Here is a 17,690-nt window from a genome sequence, read left to right on the forward strand (position 1 = left end):
TGAACAAAAATAGGCAAATATCAAGTCATATAAAATTTCTAAATCCATTTTTACAGATTACAGACGGATGTCAACTATTGAAGGTTGGCGGCCGTCCCGAATTGGCAAATGCTCCGGAGGTTCAGAAACATCCAATCATACTTCCCAGCAAAGGTGATTTTGTTCGTCACTACGTGCAGTTTCTTCATGTGCAACACTATCATGCTGGCTCAAAGGCACTTGTCGCACTAATTCGTCTGCAATTCTGGATCGTAAATGCTCGAGACCTGGCTCGCTCTTTTGTCAGAAGGTGCGTGCACTGTGTGCGCTACAAGCCAAAGTTGCAACAGCAACTCATGGGAAATCTGCCTGTAGAGCGATTGACGCCATCGAGACCTTTCGCTCACTGTGGAGTTGACTTTTGTGGACCAGTCAACGTCTATCTCCGCATTCAGGGCAAGGCTCCTCGCAAGGCCTACATTGCCATATTTGTATGCTTCGCCACCAAAACTGTGCATATCGAAGTGGTATCTGACCTTTCAACGGATGCTTTCTTAGCCGCGTTGAGGCGCATGATTGCACGACGAGGATTGCCTGTGGATATATTTTGCGACAATGCCACGAATTTCACTGGAGCAAGCAATCAATTAAAGGAACTGCGAACCTACTTCTTCAAGCAAGAAAATCAACAGTCAATTATTAGTTTTTGCACAAATGAATTCATAAACTTTCGTTTCATCCCACCCAGAGCACCACACTTTGGAGGCCTCTGGGAAGCCGCAGTTAAAAGCGCCAAGGCTATTATGACGCGCAGCCTTATGAACGCCCGCTGCACGTTTGAGGAATTGGCCACAATCACAGTAGAAGCCATCCTCAACTCACGCCCACTCACACCACTATCATCAGATCCAAGGGACTTGGGTGCTCTGACACCTGGTCACTTTCTAGTTGGAGACTCCCTGCGAGCATTGCCTGAACACAATATAGAAGATGAACAGTTGAGATCTTTGGATCGCTGGCGTTTGATAACTGGTATCAAACAATATTTTTGGCGACGCTGGTTGACAGACTACTTCAATGAGCTGAACGTGCGCCACAAGTGAACCAAACCATCACCCAGTATCTCTATCGGGGACATGGTTCTCATACATGAAGACAACGTACCTTCTCAGAAGTGGATAATGGGTCGCATTACAGCTACAATTCCTGGACGAGATCAACGAGTACGAGTGGTAGATGTCCGCACTACCAAAGGCATAATCCGGAGACCAGTTCACAAAATAGCGATTCTTCCTGTCTCTTGAAAGACTGCGTCATTCAATGGGGCCGGGATGTTGGGCCAAATTCACTTATCTTATTGTTAACTTGAATTTTATACCTATATTTTTACATTTGGGTTCACCCTAATTACTCTATATCTCTTGCGTGGTGAACTCTTATTACTTGCATTAATTCGCCTAGCTCTAAGCAAGCTGCGCTTGCTCATACGTTTGTACTTTTAGTGTATATCAAGAACTCTACGAATAAACGTTGCACCTACGATGCGCTGAATTTCATATACGGCTCATTAGTTTAGTTAGAACAGCATCCCCATACTCTGAACTCATGCTAGACAGAAAAACGCTTCTGATCTTACACTATCCTCAATATTACCAAGAAAGCTCAATCAGCTTCTTACTATGAATACTATCCTCAATATTACCAAGAACAAAGTCACCCACAAAGCTCAGACTACACATACACACCAACAGCCACAGCCGAACAAGAGATAGAACAACCAAATGAAATAGAAATCGAGCAAGCCGAAAATTTGTTTAATAGATACAGGATCTACTGTAAATATTATGACATCCAATGTTTTTAATATACCAATTCATGATACCGACTGTCTTATTCAAACTAGTAATGGACCTTTAAGTATCACAAAAAAAATTAATCTTCTTTCCATCAACTTGTTCAAAATAATTACGAATTTCTTTTACATCAATTTTTACCAAATTATGATCTACTAATTGGTAAAACACTGCTGTCAGAATCAGAAGCCATTATGTATTATAAATCCCAAACTGTAAATTTATACAATGGAAAGTATAAATTAATCAACGATATTCCGATTACAAACCTAAGAATTCTAACACTTACCGACTAGACCATTTAAATGAAGAAGGAAAATTTATATTGTATATAGATCGTACCTAAAAAGCAAGATGCTTCTGGTAGACAAATTTAGAACCGTGATTGGCTACAGAAAATTAAATGACGTAACCATAAATGACAGACACCCAATACCAAATATGGACGTGATTTTAGGAAAGCTAGGTAGATGCACAACAATAGACCTTGCAAAAGGATTTCATCAACTTGAATGCATCCATATTCCATACAAAATAGCTTTCTCCACTAAACATGGCCACTATGAATATCGTTTAGATTAAAGAATGCACCTGCAACCTTTCAACGTTGCATGAATAATGTCCCGCGAACATTATTAAATAAGCACTGTTTAGTATATCTTGACTATATAATTGTTTATTAGACATCCTTAAAAGAACACCTACACTCAATTAGTTTACGAGAAGCTTTCTGAAGCCAATCTCAAATTACAACTTGACAAATGCGAGTTTCTAAAACAAGAAACTACCTTCCTATGATATGTCATAACTAAGGATGGAATAAAACCCAATCCTGATAAGATAAAAGCAATTGTGTACTATCCAATTCCAACAAAAACTAAAGAAATAAAAAGTTTTCCTGGATTAACTGGTCACTATAGAAAATTTATTCAAAATTTTGCAGACATAGCCAAAAATAGACATTAAAAATCCAGAATATATTAACGCTTTTGAAAAACTAAAACAACTCATTGCCAACGACCCAATTCCAGATTACAACTGACACAAGCCCAAGATTGCGCTTTGGCAAAAGCTCAAAGATGCAAAGGAGCCCTGTAGCACAGGCGCCAAGAAGTGTGGAGGAAACTCCAAAAACCGACACCGCTGAAGCAGGTATAAAAACCGCTGTCGCTAAGCAAAAAACATCAGTCTGGATGTTAAAAGCGGGGTATCCGACCTAGACGATTTGCTCGATAATCTAGGATACTGCAGGAACTCCTGGAAGAAGCTGGAAGCTGAAGCAACTAAGCATAAAATATTAGAACCAGCAGCAGAGAGAGAGGCACGGATCTTGGAAGTCCGGCAAAAACCTTTGCAAGGGACAACAGAATCTGTGGCAAAAAGTCACCAGAAAAGGGGCTTCGAAACAAAGTGCGGAAAAGACTACTTCGGCACCTGCAGTGAAGCCAAAAGCAGTAGCACAACCAACAAAGAAAGAGAAGAAAAAACCTCCCCGCACAGAAGCAGTCCTCATAAAACCTGAAAGTGGACAAAGCTACGAAGATGTTTTACGAAACATACGCAGCACAAATCTACAGGACTAAAAGGCAAATGTGAGAGGCATAAGGAAAACCCGATCCGGGGCACTCCTTGTAGAACTGAGCAAAGGGGAAAAGTTACAACCGGAGCTGGTTGAAAAACTAAAGGCTACCGTTAAAAAAACAGCTACGGTAGCCGAGTTAAAGTCTACAGCGACAGTGGAGATCCGAGATCTTAACTCACTAACTGTAGAGTCTGAGGTGGCTGAGGCAGTGCGACAAGTCCTTGACAATTCATTAGCGGACTTGCGCATAAAAGTCACTGCACCAAACAGTCGAGAGCAAGTAAGGGCTTTTGTAACTTTAGAAAGCCAATTAGCGGAGACGTTGCTGAGCTCAGATATTAAATTTGGCTTTGTCAGGACTAGGCCCAGGATGTGTAAGCCCATCCGCAGATGCTACAGATGCTTTGTGGTCGGTCATCTGCAGACCAACTGTACAAGACCGGACCGAAGTGGTGGTGGCATCTGCATTAAATGTGCTGAATCAGGTCACAAGATGAAATACTGCACAAAACCACCAAAATGCTGCATTTGCCCGGATGCAGGGCGCACTTCTGTTGATCACATGCCGGGATCGCACAAATGCCCATGCACTCGACAAACTACAGCAAATGTTGTCTCCAAAGTAATCTACACCGGAGCAAAACGGCGGATGCACTTTTGACACAGATAGTAGCAGAACATGCTATTGATGTAGTGATCATCAGTGAGCAATACAAGCAATACATGAAAAGAAACCGGTGTCTGGTTAGAGTAGTGTCATCCTCTGCTGCCATATGGATCCCCAGTAGTAGTGGACAACGGCCACTAGAAAGCAGGATGGGAAACTGCTACGTCTACGCACGCTTCAGAGAAGTCGCAGTAGTCAGTTGCTACCTGACTCCTAGCGATGACATAAACAGCTTCCAGAATAAACTGGATGCAGTCGAGGATCTGCTCATGGATCGACGGCGGCCCTTCATTGTGGCAGGCGATCTGAATGCACGAACAGTAGACTGGGGAATGTCCTCTACTAACTCTAGAGGACGGAAAATCATGGATATGGCTGCTAGGTCCGGGTTAGTGGTAGCAAACCGCGGAGGCAGAGCTACCTCTCATAGGCCGGGATGTGAAGGCACAATACCGGACGTAATCTTTGGATCCGAACACATCGTAGATCGGATAAAGGACTGGAAGATACTCGATGACTTCACGGGCAGTGATCACGAGTATATATCATATATATATATATATATATATATCAATCAGAAAAACCCTCCACCATGCCCAAGAAAGACTTTCCACAGATGGGACATAAGCAATGTAGATACAGGAAAATTACTAGCTGAACTAGATAGACGTGAACGACAGTTTGACGGCACATTGACCTCGAAGCAAGTGGTCGAAAGAAGCCTAACAGCTATGGAAAGAGCGTGTGACGTTTCGATGCCAAAAACGCACAGCAAACACGGAGGTAGACGACATGCGTACTGGTGGAACCACGATATTGCAGAAAAAAGGAAAGTATGCATACAATGTAGAAGAGGGCTAACAAGGTCACGGCACTCTGGAAATTTTATGACGGAAGCGTTAGCAGCTAAGATTGCGAGAAAAGAACTGTCGATTGCTATCACACGCAGTAAGCATGACAAGTGGATAGAGCTCTGCAAAGATATAAATAAAGATCCTTGGAGACTTGGCTACAAGATAGTCATGAAGAAGTTGAGAAACTACGGAGCAGTGCCAAGCGTGGAGGATAAAACGATGGATCACATAGTGGAAACACTATTTCCAACACACATCCACGAGACGCATGTGCGAAAACCCGTAGAGTTCGATGGTTCAGTCCCAAATTTCACCGAGGAACAACTCAATTGCGGCTCTCTCCCTAAAGAATAAGAATGCGCCGGGACCAGATAATATACCGGCAGAGGTACTGAAGGTGATAGCATCAGAACGGCCTACTTTTCTCCTTAGGATGTATAAGGCATGTCTAAAAGAAAGGATATTCCCATAAGCGTGGAAAGAACAGAGACTGGTGCTCATTAGCAAAGGCAAAGGCGATCCCAACTCACCTTCGGCTTATCGCCCATTGTGTATGCTGAACACAGCGGGGAAGCTGTTAGAAAAGCTCATAAGACCCAGACTACTTGCCGCAGTAGAGACCGCTGGAGGACTTAGCCCCAGGCAACACGGGTTCAGAGTGTAAGGTGGACCAATATGCTTACTTCCTTGGAGCATCGTTTCCATATACCGGAGTGCCTGATGAATATGATCAGGAGCTATTTTCAGGATCGAATACTCCTCCTGTACTCCACACAGACTGGTACGAAACGGTATAAAGTGACTGGAGGAGCTGCACAGGGGTCAATCCTGGGACCAGACCTGTAGAATATCAGCTACGACGACATCCTAAGACTGGAAATGCCTGAAAACACTTTCCTAATTGGTTATGCCGACGATATCGCAGCCGTTATTACTGCCAGAAACACCGTAGAGGCTCAAGAGTCTTACCCAAGTCATGACCCGCACGCAGACGTGGCTCAGCTCTCGAGGATTGGAACTTTTCACTCATAACACAGAGTTACTTCTGTTCACGGGGAAGCAGATCCCAACCGAAAATTATATGCGAGTAAGCGGAAACCTTATAAGGACTCAGAGGACAGTGAACTATCTAGGCGTTAGACTAGACAGTAAACTTACCTTCTGGGAACAGCTGAAGCATGCCACGCGGAAAACAGCGACAGCAACGGGGTCTTTGAGTAGGCTGATGGCAAACATTGACGGCCCGACGGCAGGAAAACGAAGACTTCTCATGGAAGCGACAAATGCAATATTGCTATATGGAAGTGAAGTGTGGGCGGTCAACTTATAGGCGAATATAAGGCGAAAACCGATGTTATCAGTGCAACGAAGAGCAGCCTTAAGGATAAGGGCTGCCGTGACTGTGATAGCAGTAGTCATACCGGTTGACTTGCTTGCCCAAGAGCGCAAAAAAATATGGAATCTTCGGCAAAGTGGAGAATTCGCAGAACAGGCGGCAAAGAGTATACGACAGCAAACCATAGTCTCGTGGAAGGCGAGATAGTCATGCGAAAGGTATGGAAGATGGACCGCTAGAATAATCCCCGATCTAGAGAAGTGGGTAAATAGAAAACTCTGTGAAATGTCGTTCTATTTGACACAACTACTCTCCGGATATGGATACTTTCGAAAGTATCTAAATAAGCCGAATCTAGCTTTATTTACTGCGAAAATGCAATGGACGATGCAGAACACACTTCTTCAACTGCAACAGGTGGTCGGAAGAAAGAATCGACTTGGCAGAAACAGTTGGAGAAGTCAAAGTAGAGACATTAGTACAGCAAATGTGCAGTAGCATAGATGCTTGGAAAAAAGTCTATGACTTCGCCGAAAAGGTTCTTCGGCGGAAGAAGTATGACTTGGACGCAGGCACAGAGGGCAACGCTCACTTGGAGCACAATATGGGGCTCCACCTTGTAGGTTAATGCTGGATAACTCCTGGCTCCAAGGTGGTTTCGAGCCCCAGAAGAGGAGGATTTTTTAGTCGGTAAGCAGTCATGCAGTACGACACACCGGTCAGAATGACGACCTGACTGACGGTGCATAAAGCATTTTCGCCTACCTCAACCCACAAAAAAAAAAAAAAAACAAGAAAGCTCTAGTCGAGACTGCTCGACTACGAGATCCCCTGAACCCTACAAGCAACTGATATTTCAATAATAATTAGCACACCCACACGCACTCATACAAACAAATTCATGCACACACACACGCATGCAAACAAACACACGCACACACACACAAACATATAAACAAACAGAGGAGTTCGAGTTGCGTTTTCGTGGAGTACGGTCGACGTCATCGTGATCCACCGTGGACAATAGCTTGATCTGTGTTTTTCCCTGTGAAAGTAGAAAGAACTGTAGACAACGTGGTTGCTGTGGGCGCGACGCACCCAGCGACGGCAAAAAACAATCAAAACTTACTTCGCGGCGGTCTCGCGGAGTACCCCAGTGGTACAATCCGGTGGTGCAAGAGAGGGGGCAATAGCGTCACTGTTTTTGGCGTCAGGGCTTTTCTCCTTCCCTTTCTTTTTAAACGCGAAATAATTTGTCACATTAGGCGTCACATTTGTGCAAATAATAAATAATCAGGTGCATTCACTCTAACAGCTGTTAGTAGTGCTGGAAATTGCAGCGGACAATCAGCTGCTCACTAACTTTGGTGAGTTGCTAAGTCTCAGCAAAGACAGCAACCCAGCTGCTGGCGTGAGGTAGCAGGTATTAAAAGTAGTGCATACTTTCGGGCTCTCGCTGTAGTTAGGTTGACTTTAAGTTACTGTGGTCTCTAAACTCAAATTATATTAGTAGGCAGTGCCCACTACAGGCTTCACGCCGTGGTAGTTGGAGCAATATGGAGGCCATGATGGAGGAGGTGCTGCAAGCCTTCGCGTGCCGTTCCTCGTTGCAGCAACAACAGAGGGCGTTGCCGCAGCTGTCGACTTGTAACCAGTCTCCAGTGGCTGAGTGCCAGGCACCCAAGTCTTTAAAAGAAGCGTTAGCTCAAATAGGAGTTACGCTAGAGGGTTTGTCTGCCCTATTTGGGGGGCAGCGTCATATAAATGCACTAATGAGAGAGAAGCTGGCTAGGCTGGTCAGTCTCCACAAGACGGCCGAAGCGTTCTGCAACCGACCGGTCAAAGACTGCGAGGTGCAGACCACGCTGATCAAAGAAGTAGCTCAGAAGGCTAAAACAGCGAGCGTTAGTGCTACAGCAGCAGAGGAAAACTCCCTCGAAAAAGCCGAGGCACAATAAAAGCGCAGCAAATCCAATAGAGCCAATGGTTCTACGGGCTGCAGCCGTTAAAACCAACCAGGTAGGTCGGCAGACGAATTCGAACAGTTGGACGGTTGTTAAGGGACGCAAGCCGCTGCAAAAACGTTCCAGAAGCGACGCCATCGCGGTTTCAGGTGTAGGTGGTTGCAGCTATGCGGACATGCTTCGCGTGGTCAAGAGCGACCCAAATTTAAAGCATCTGAGTGGCGACGTCCAAGGAATTAGGAAGACCGCTAAGGGGGACCTTTTGTTGCAACTGAGTAGGAAGCCGGAGCATAGCGCTGAGGCTCTGCACGAAGCTGTAGGCAAAGCCTTGGGTGACCGAGCGGTAGTTAAAACACCGAATCAGCTCAAATTGAGATTCGCGACCTAGATGAGCTAGCGAGCAAAGAGGAGATCTTGGAGGCAATCAGGGTGGAGTTGAAGGATAGCTCACTCCCCATTGAGGCTAACAAATCGCTTCGGCCAGCTTTTGGTGGACAGCAAAGAGCTACGGTTGCTCTCCCAATTGGTAAAGCTAAAACTCTGCTCGAGCTGTCCAAAATTAGAATAGAATGCCGTATTCGAGCCGTGGAACAGCCTAAACGCTGTTTCAAGTGCCTCGATTACGGTCATATGGCAGAAAACTGTCGCAGCGACTGTGACCTAAAGGGCGCCTGTTTCAGGTGTGGAGAGATGGGTCACAGTGCAAAAGCATGCACCAACCCACCAAAATGTAGCCTATGCATCCGGAAAGGTGAAAAGCAGACGGACCATTCAGCAGGCAGTTTCAAGTGCCCATCTTATCGTGAAGCTGCTCGTAAAATGAAATGTTAAGGTTCTTGCAGCTTAACTTAAATCATTGTATTGCTGCCCAAGACCTTCTTGAGCAGACCGTTAGGGAAAAATGTATAGACGTATGGTCAACAGACGTTAATGGCAAAGCTGCGTTGTGGGTATGCGGCAACTCAACGAACGTACTTACGAATGTTAAGTCATTCAATGGGTTCGTACGCGCCCGATATGGTAACTTATGGCTTTACAGTTGCTATCTGGCCCCCATCATGCAGCTCAGTGAATTCACGACGGTGCTCGACGAGCTTGCCGAGGATGCTAGGGGTCGGAGGGCCATTATAGCTGGAGATTTTAACTCCTGGGCGTTAGAATGGGGTAGCCTCACAACAAATGCCAGAGGTCGTATCCTACTGGAGATCTTCGCAACACTAGATGTTGCACTGCTCAACACTGGGCACGAGTACACCTTCAGTCGGGCGGGATACGGATCTGTTATCGACATTACTTTTGTCACTTCATCCCTCTTTCGGGGAGCAACATGGAGCCATTGCGATAGCTATACGGGCAGCGATCATACGGCACTTCTATTCACAATAGGTGAGCCACCTGCCAGGGCGTCACCCTTGTGGAGGAAGTCGTATCGGCTAGATACTTTTGATCCCGCGGTCTTTTCTGATGCCATTCAGTCTCTGGGCACAATTGGTAATGCTGAGGCCAGAGCATGCCAAATGGTAGCCCAAATACAGAGTGCCTGCAATAGCAGTATGCTACGCCGCAAGCAGTTCACGCGACAACAAGAGCCTACGTATTGGTGGAATGCACAAATAGGTGACATTCGTCGCAAATGCATCCAGGCGAGAAGAAGCTACCAACGGGCTCGCGGTAGGTCTACGTTTTTAGAGAATCAATTAGCTTACCAGGCAGCTAGAAGACAGTTGAAGAGGGCTATTCGGGCAAGCAAAAGAGAATGTTTTTTTAGAGTTGTGCGACTCAGCCGAATATGACCCTTGGGGCAGGGCATATAAGATAGTATTTAAAAGACTATACACAGGTAGACAGGTGCAGCCTACGGATCGTCTGGAGCTTAAATCGATTGTGGAAACGCTCTTTCCAGAAAGTTTAAGCTCCATTCACGCCATTGGGTCCGAGTCTGCTGATCAGGGCTCAATGAGCACTGAAATTGTTTTAGTCACAGAGGAAGAAATTATATTAACTCTCCGGGGTCTTAGAACCAACACTGCTCCAGGGCCGGACGGGATCCCAAATCGTGCACTAAAGCTAGCCCTCGCCTTGCACCCTAATACGTTCGCTGAATTATTCAACGTATGTTTAATACAAGAGACGTTCCCGGCAAAATGGAAAGCCCAGAACCTGGTGTTGCTACCCAAGGCTGGCGAACCACCAGATGAGCCATCTTCATACAGACCGATCTGTCTCTTAGACACCATGGGAAAGGTGTTTGAGAAACTGATTCGCTCTAGACTGGAAGCTTCTATTGCTAGCGCCGGAGGCCTGTCGCCTAATCAATTTGGTTTCCGGAAGGCCCGGTCAACAACGGATGCGCTAAACAAAGTTGTTGGTCTGGCCACCTCCGCCATCCATGGCACAAGATGGAAGCATGGGACGAAGCAATACTGCATTATTGCGACCCTGGACGTAAAGAATGCCTTCAATACAGCTAGTTGGGATATGATACTGAATGCGCTGTCACTATATAATATCCATAAATATCTTAAAGAAACAATAAAGAGTTACTTCAGAGGAAGAACACTGGTATACAATACGAGTGAGGGTCCCCAAACTCATACTGTGTCAGCTGGAGTACCCCAAGGCTCAGTGCTGGGGCCTCTCCTATGGAATATCATGTACGACGGCGTACTGCGCTTGGAACTACCAACAGGTGCGCACACCATCGGCTTTGCTGATGTAGCTGTCGTAGCCATAGGAAAGGAGCTCAAAGATACAGAGGATATGTGCAGCGAAAGTATCAATCGCATACGAAGCTGGTTGACTGGAGCTGGGCTCGAGCTAGCGGCACACAAAAGTTGTCCTAGTCAGCAGTCGCAAAAGAGTGGAAACTGCCAATATAAAGATCGGCAGCGTCACCATTGCGTCAAAGAGGGCGATAAAGTATCTTGGTGTCATGATAGACACAAGATTAACTTTCCGCGAGCACTTAGAGTATGTGCAAAAAAAGGCAGCTGATTCTTGTAGAGCTCTCTCGAGAATTATGCTTAACACGCGGGTACCTAAACAGCAACGACGTCTCCTTCTAATGAGCGTCATTAGGTCCGTCATCCTCTATGCTGCGCCCATATGGACAAGAGCGATGGCAACGCCGAGCTACAGCCGGGGCGTTTGCGCGATCTACAGACTGAGCGCAATCAGAGTCAGCTGCGCTTTCAGGACTATCTCCGATGACGCGGCGCTCGTCATAGCTGGTATGCTACCACTGGAGTGCTTGGTCGCCGAAGCCGTGGAGCGAAATTCGCACGCGCCTGCGCGACCCAACGCTATCAGGGCGAACAGCATTGCACGATGGCAAAGAAAGTGGAATAGCTCAGCTAAAGGGCGGTGGACGCACAAGCTCATCCCCGAGCTTGAATCATGTCAACCGCAAGCACGGCGAGGTAAACTTCTACCTTACGCAGATTCTCTCGGGACATGGATGCTTTCGGAGCTATTTGAAGCGCTTTGGCCACGAGGAATCTGACGAGTGCCCCTGGTGCGAGCGAGGGCACGTGGAAGACGCCAACCACATTCTTTTCGAATGTGGACGGTTCCTGGAGGAGAGGCGTCGTCTGGAAGAGGCAGTGGGCCGCTCCATCAGAGCGGACAACATTGTCAACGCCATGCTGGAATCGGAGGAAGCTTGGGAACTAACAAGCAACTTCGCGGCCACAGTGATGATGGAGCTCCGCAGAGTTGAGCGAATGAGAAGTCGAGCTGTCCCAGGCTAAGGTAGCGCACAGTGCTTGCGACGCAATGCTTTACGGCCGTCCCGCAAGCATCGCGCACTATCCTGGCCACCACGCAACTTGCATCTTGTATTATTATAAAAAACTGTTAATAAACGAATATAAAAAAAAAAAAACATACAAACAAACAAACACACGCTCACATGCACACTCACATATACAGGCGATCACGCTTGGGTTGCGCTGCAGTGTTGGCAATATTAGGAGAACTTATTTGTTGAATAATTTAATTTCTAGACGTACGATCGTAATTAAACTTTCAGAACGTAATCATGATGTTTAAATGTATGTGTATACCGAAGCACAAGTCTCTAGTATTTGATATACGATATATAGGAGATATAATTTTTTAAGTGATCGTCGATAAGGTTTTTTATCGATAAAAAAGTATCGGAATGAGTTATCGTTTTTTAGTGATAAACTCGATATGAGCGTGATATAAACGAACATTTAAAAAAAAAGTTGAAGTCTCTAGCTCTTACATCTTCTGAAATCGACGCGTTCAAACATACGGACAGACGGACGGACGGACGGACAGACGGACAGGGCTAAATCGACTCAGCTCGTCGCCCTGATCAAGAATATATATACTTTGTGGGGTCTGCCACGCCTCCTTCTGCCTGTTACATACATTTCAACAAAACCATTATACCCTGATTTCCCATTTTTAATGGGTTCAGGGTATAAAAAATGTAGCTCTTGGAGCTGTACTTTCTCGGGCGCTACCGACTGCGGAATACTCATTCACAGTCCGTATACATGATGCTATGTTTACAAAGGGGCATTTATTCTTATTTCAAATTCAATTTGGCTTTACAAAAATTTAGTACAAAACAATTATGCTTTTTGATTATATCACTAAAAAGAGAACACATAGACCGAACACGTAGTGTAAAGTGTTTTGCACGCTTTTTTTTTTTTGACATTACGACCCACACAGCTTCGTATTTGCTCGGCTCCTCACTTTTAGGTTCAGGCAACGAAAATATTCGAAAGCACAATCATTCTGCTTCATGCGCTCGACCGAGATGGTCGATGGTTGAACAAAAGATCCCTCTGTGCTCAATGTTTCCTTTGCTCTCTCTCTCTCTCTCTCGGTGCTCTTTGCTCTCTCAAATGTGTATATGTGTGTATGCATGTGAGCACAAGCAGCAGCTCACGAAAATTAAAATTTCTTCGCAGCAAGAACCCATGCCTTCCCTTCTGTGTGAAGAGTATACCGAACTCTTTAAACCGTTTGCCAATCTCGTACAAAATATGTATATGTGTCTTCGATATTACTTGTGGGAAGGGTATGAAAGCGTTGGTGCTCATAGTGAAAATGCTTTCGCGACGAGCGTGCACACACACAGTCTCTGTTACTATATGTATTATGAGCATTTGTGTGCCTGTGTGTGTAGGTGCCTGTAGCGATTTCAGAGCCCCGAATTCGCATTTGGTAGATCTTGTGAACTACTCACACATGCATACATACATATGTTTGATTGTGTGTACGCAGAAGCCGCGATGCTCACAAATGATGGGGTGATCATTGTAGAAGCCTTTGACTGCCTTTGTTTTTTTTTTTTTTTTATATTCGTTTATTAACAGATTTTATAATTATACAGGTGCAAGTTGCGTGGTGGCTAGGATAGTGCGCGATGCTTGCGGGACGGCCGTAAAGCATTGCTTCGCAAGCACTGTGCGCTACCTTAGCCTGGGACAGCTCGACTTCTCATTCGCTCGACTCTGCGGAGCTCCATCATCACTGTGGCCGCGAAGGTGCTTGTTAGTTCCCAAGCTTCCTCCGATTCCAGCATGGTGTTGACAATGTTGTCCGCTCTGATGGAGCGGCCCACTGCCTCTTCCAGACGACGCCTCTCCTCCAGGAACCGTCCACATTCGAAAAGAATGTGGTTGGCGTCTTCCACGCGCCCTCGCTCGCACCAGGGGCACTCGTCAGATTCCTCGTGGCCAAAGCGCTTCAAATAGCTCCGAAAGCATCCATGTCCCGAGAGGATCTGCGTAAGGTAGTAGTTTACCTCGCCGTGCTTGCGGTTGACCCATGGTTCAAGCTCCGGGATGAGCTTGTGCGTCCACCGCCCTTTAGCTGAGCTATTCCACTTTCTTTGCCATCGTGCAATGCTGTTCGTCCTGATAGCGTTGGGTCGCACAGGCGCGTGCGAATTTCGCTCCACGGCTTCGGCGACCAAGTACTCCAGTGGTACCATACCAGCTATGACGAGCGCCGCGTCATCGGAGATAGTCCTGAAAGCGCATCTGACTCTGATTGCGCTCAGTCTGTAGACCGCGCAAATGCCCCGGCTGTAGCTCGGCGTTGCCATCGCTCTTGCCCATATGGGCGCAGCATAGAGGATGACGGACCTAATGACGCTCATTAGAAGGAGACGTCGTTGCTGTTTAGGTACCCGCGTGTTAAGCATAATTCTCGAGAGAGCTCTACAAGAATCAGCTGCCTTTTTTTGCACATACTCTAAGTGCTCGCGGAAAGTTAATCTTGTGTCTATCATGACACCAAGATACTTTATCGCCCTCTTTGACGCAATGGTGACGCTGCCGATCTTTATATTGGCAGTTTCCACTCTTTTGCGACTGCTGACTAGGACAACTTTTGTGTGCCGCTAGCTCGAGCCCAGCCCCAGTCAACCAGCTTCGTATGCGATTGATACTTTCGCTGCACATATCCTCTGTATCTTTGAGCTCCTTTCCTATGGCTACGACAGCTACATCATCAGCAAAGCCGATGGTGTGCGCACCTGTTGGTAGTTCCAAGCGCAGTACGCCGTCGTACATGATATTCCATAGGAGAGGCCCCAGCACTGAGCCTTGGGGTACTCCAGCTGACACTGTATGAGTTTGGGGACCCTCACTCGTATTGTATACCAGTGTTCTTCCTCTGAAGTAACTCTTTATTGTTTCTTTAAGATATTTAGGGATATTACATTGTGACAGCGCATTCAGTATCATATCCCAACTAGCTGTATTGAAGGCATTCTTTACGTCCAGGGTCGCAATAATGCAGTATTGCTTCGTCCCATGCTTCCATCTCGTGCCATGGATGGCGGAGGTGGCCAGACCAACAACTTTGTTTAGCGCATCCGTTGTTGACCGGGCCTTCCGGAATCCAAATTGGTTTGGTGACAGGCCTCCGGCGCTAGTAATCGCAGTCTCCAGTCTGGAGCAGATCAATTTCTCAAACACCTTTCCCATGGTGTCTAAGAGGCAGATCGGTCTGTATGAAGATGGCTCATCTGGTGGTTTGCCAGCCTTGGGTAGCAACACCAGGTTCTGGGCTTTCCATTTTGCCGGGAACGTCTCTTGTATTAAACATTCGTTGAATAATTCAGCGAACGTATTAGGGTGCAAGGCGAGGGCTAGCTTTAGCGCACGATTTGGGATCCCGTCCGGCCCTGGAGCAGTGTTGGTTCTAAGACCCCGGAGAGTTAATATAATTTCTTCCTCTGTGACTAAAACAATTTCAGTGCTCATTGAGCCCTGATCAGCAGACTCGGACCGAGGGGCGTGAATGGAGCTTAAACTTTCTGGAAAGAGCGTTTCCACAATCGATTTAAGCTCCAGACGATCCGTAGGCTGCACCTGTCTACCTGCGTATAGTCTTTTAACTACTATCTTATATGCCCTGCCCCAAGGGTCATATTCGGCTGAGTCGCACAACTCTAAAAAACATTCTCTTTTGCTTGCCCGAATGGCCCTCTTCAACTGTCTTCTAGCTGCCTGGTAAGCTAATTGTTTTTCTAAAAACGTAGACCTACCGCGAGCCCGTTGGTAGCTTCTTCTCGCCTGGATGCATTTGCGACGAATGTCACCTATTTGTGCATTCCACCAATACGTAGGCTCTTGTTGTCGCGTGAACTGCTTGCGGCGTAGCATACTGCTATTGCAGGCACTCTGTATTTGGGCTACCATTTGGCATGCTCTGGCCTCAGCATTACCAATTGTGCCCAGAGACTGAATGGCCTCAGAAAAGACCGCGGGATCAAAAGTATCTAGCCGATACGACTCCCTCCACAAGGGTGACGCCCTGGCAGGTGGCTCACCTATTGTGAATAGAAGTGCCGTATGATCGCTGCCCGTATAGCTATCGCAATGGCTCCATGTTGCTCCCCGAAAGAGGGATGAAGTGACAAAAGTAATGTCGATGACAGATCCGTATCCCGCCCGACTGAAGGTGTACTCGTGCCCAGTGTTGAGCAGTGCAACATCTAGTGTTGCGAAGATCTCCAGTAGGATACGACCTCTGGCATTTGTTGTGAGGCTACCCCATTCTAACGCCCAGGAGTTAAAATCTCCAGCTATAATGGCCTTCCGACCCCTAGCATCCTCGGCAAGCTCGTCGAGCACCGTCGTGAATTCACTGAGCTGCATGTTGGTGGCCAGATAGCAGCTGTAAAGCCATAAGTTGCCATATCGGCCGCGTACGAACCCATTGAATGACTTAACATTCGAAAGTACGTTCGTTGAGTTGCCGCATACCCACAACGCAGCTTTGCCATTAACGTCAGTTGACCATGTCCTAGGGCAGCTGGTTATACAGTGGTGGGGCTCACTGAGAAAAGCTACGTCTATACATTTTTCTCTAACGGTCTGCTCAAGAAGGTCTTGGGCAGCAATACAATGATTTAGGTTAAGCTGCAAGAACCTTAACATTTCATTTTACGAGCAGCTTCACGGTAAGATGGGCACTTGAAACTGCCTGCTGAATGGTCCGTCTGCTTTTCACCTTTCCGGATGCAGAGGCTACATTTTGGTGGCTTATTGCATGCTTTTGCACTGTGACCCATCTCTCCACACCTGAAACAGGCGCCCTTTAGGTCACAGTCGCTGCGACAGTTGACTGCCTTTGTGCCTTTATATGTGCGTGTGTGTATGTGCATGTGTGTAAGCATGGGACATGAGCATTGGCGTGTGCCTACCTCAACTTAAAATTGTGCGAACGATTTTGGGTTTTGAAGAGGCGCGCTTATATTTCAGTAGCTGACTGACTACACTGACAAGCGCACTTGCATTTTTTACACTTTTTTTTTACTTGCATGCACCTGTAAATGTATGTACATACAAATATGCAAGGGATCGATAATCGCATCCCATTTTGCCCACTGATCAGATACTACATTTTTTAAAAATGCATTCTGATAGGCTAACTCAGGTGCTTAAATACATATATACCGCGAGTAACTTGGCTGTCCCTATACCACACACATATACATACATACATACATACATACACATGTGCGTGAGTTACTCTTCGGTCACAGTGCCACAAAGTATTGGGATGTGACAAGTGACAAGTGAACCACGATATGCCACTGGGTATAAAAATCAGCAAATAGATCAGAGGAATACTGGTCATTGTAAGTTTTTTCACCACCAAGGACAAGCGAGGACGGCAAACCAGAAGATTTACGCTTCAAGTTTACAAATGAATAATATTGTTTGGGATCTCGAGCAAACTAACGATTGCAACGAATAAGATAATTCTCATAACAGCTAGATTTTAAAAGATTGAAGTTTAACTTGGCAACGGAATATTTGGACCAGTCAAAACTTGAACCAGACTTTTTATAATTTTTAAAGCATTTATTTTTAATGTTTCTCAAGTTCAAAAGAGTCTTGGTAAACCAATGTGGCTTTTTTGAAACTGGCAAAATACGGCAGAGAGGGACACAA

At 46.1% G+C, this 17,690-nt stretch overlaps 1 protein-coding gene and 1 long non-coding RNA gene across 3 annotated transcripts in view; both read right to left on the reverse strand.

The window, feature by feature from the left end:
- LOC149090880 (uncharacterized) overlaps positions 1 to 16,621 on the reverse strand; it is a 112,841-nt gene extending 96,220 nt beyond the window's left edge. The window contains exon 1 of the mRNA XM_089264660.1: positions 15,877 to 16,621. Within this exon, the coding sequence (XP_089120786.1) occupies positions 15,877 to 16,388 (512 nt within the window). The 5' untranslated portion in view covers positions 16,389 to 16,621. The remainder of the gene's footprint in view (positions 1 to 15,876) is intronic.
- LOC149090882 (uncharacterized) lies at positions 7,178 to 9,983 on the reverse strand. Of its 2 annotated transcripts, none has more exons than XR_016197354.1 (3): positions 9,646 to 9,983; positions 7,401 to 7,633; positions 7,178 to 7,316 (listed from the first exon to the last, which is right to left on the reverse strand). It is a non-coding gene; the product is annotated as an uncharacterized LOC149090882 (long non-coding RNA). The 2 variants fall into 2 exon arrangements; XR_016197353.1 differs by lacking the exon at positions 9,646 to 9,983 and having other exon boundaries at positions 7,401 to 7,495; positions 7,532 to 7,830.
- Positions 16,622 to 17,690: the final 1,069 nt, after the last annotated feature.

The sequence above is a fragment of the Drosophila navojoa genome, chromosome X, assembly GCF_054131105.1.
Source record: "Drosophila navojoa isolate 15081-1374.11 chromosome X, UAZ_NAV_1.0, whole genome shotgun sequence".
Lineage (NCBI taxonomy): Eukaryota > Metazoa > Arthropoda > Insecta > Diptera > Drosophilidae > Drosophila > Drosophila navojoa.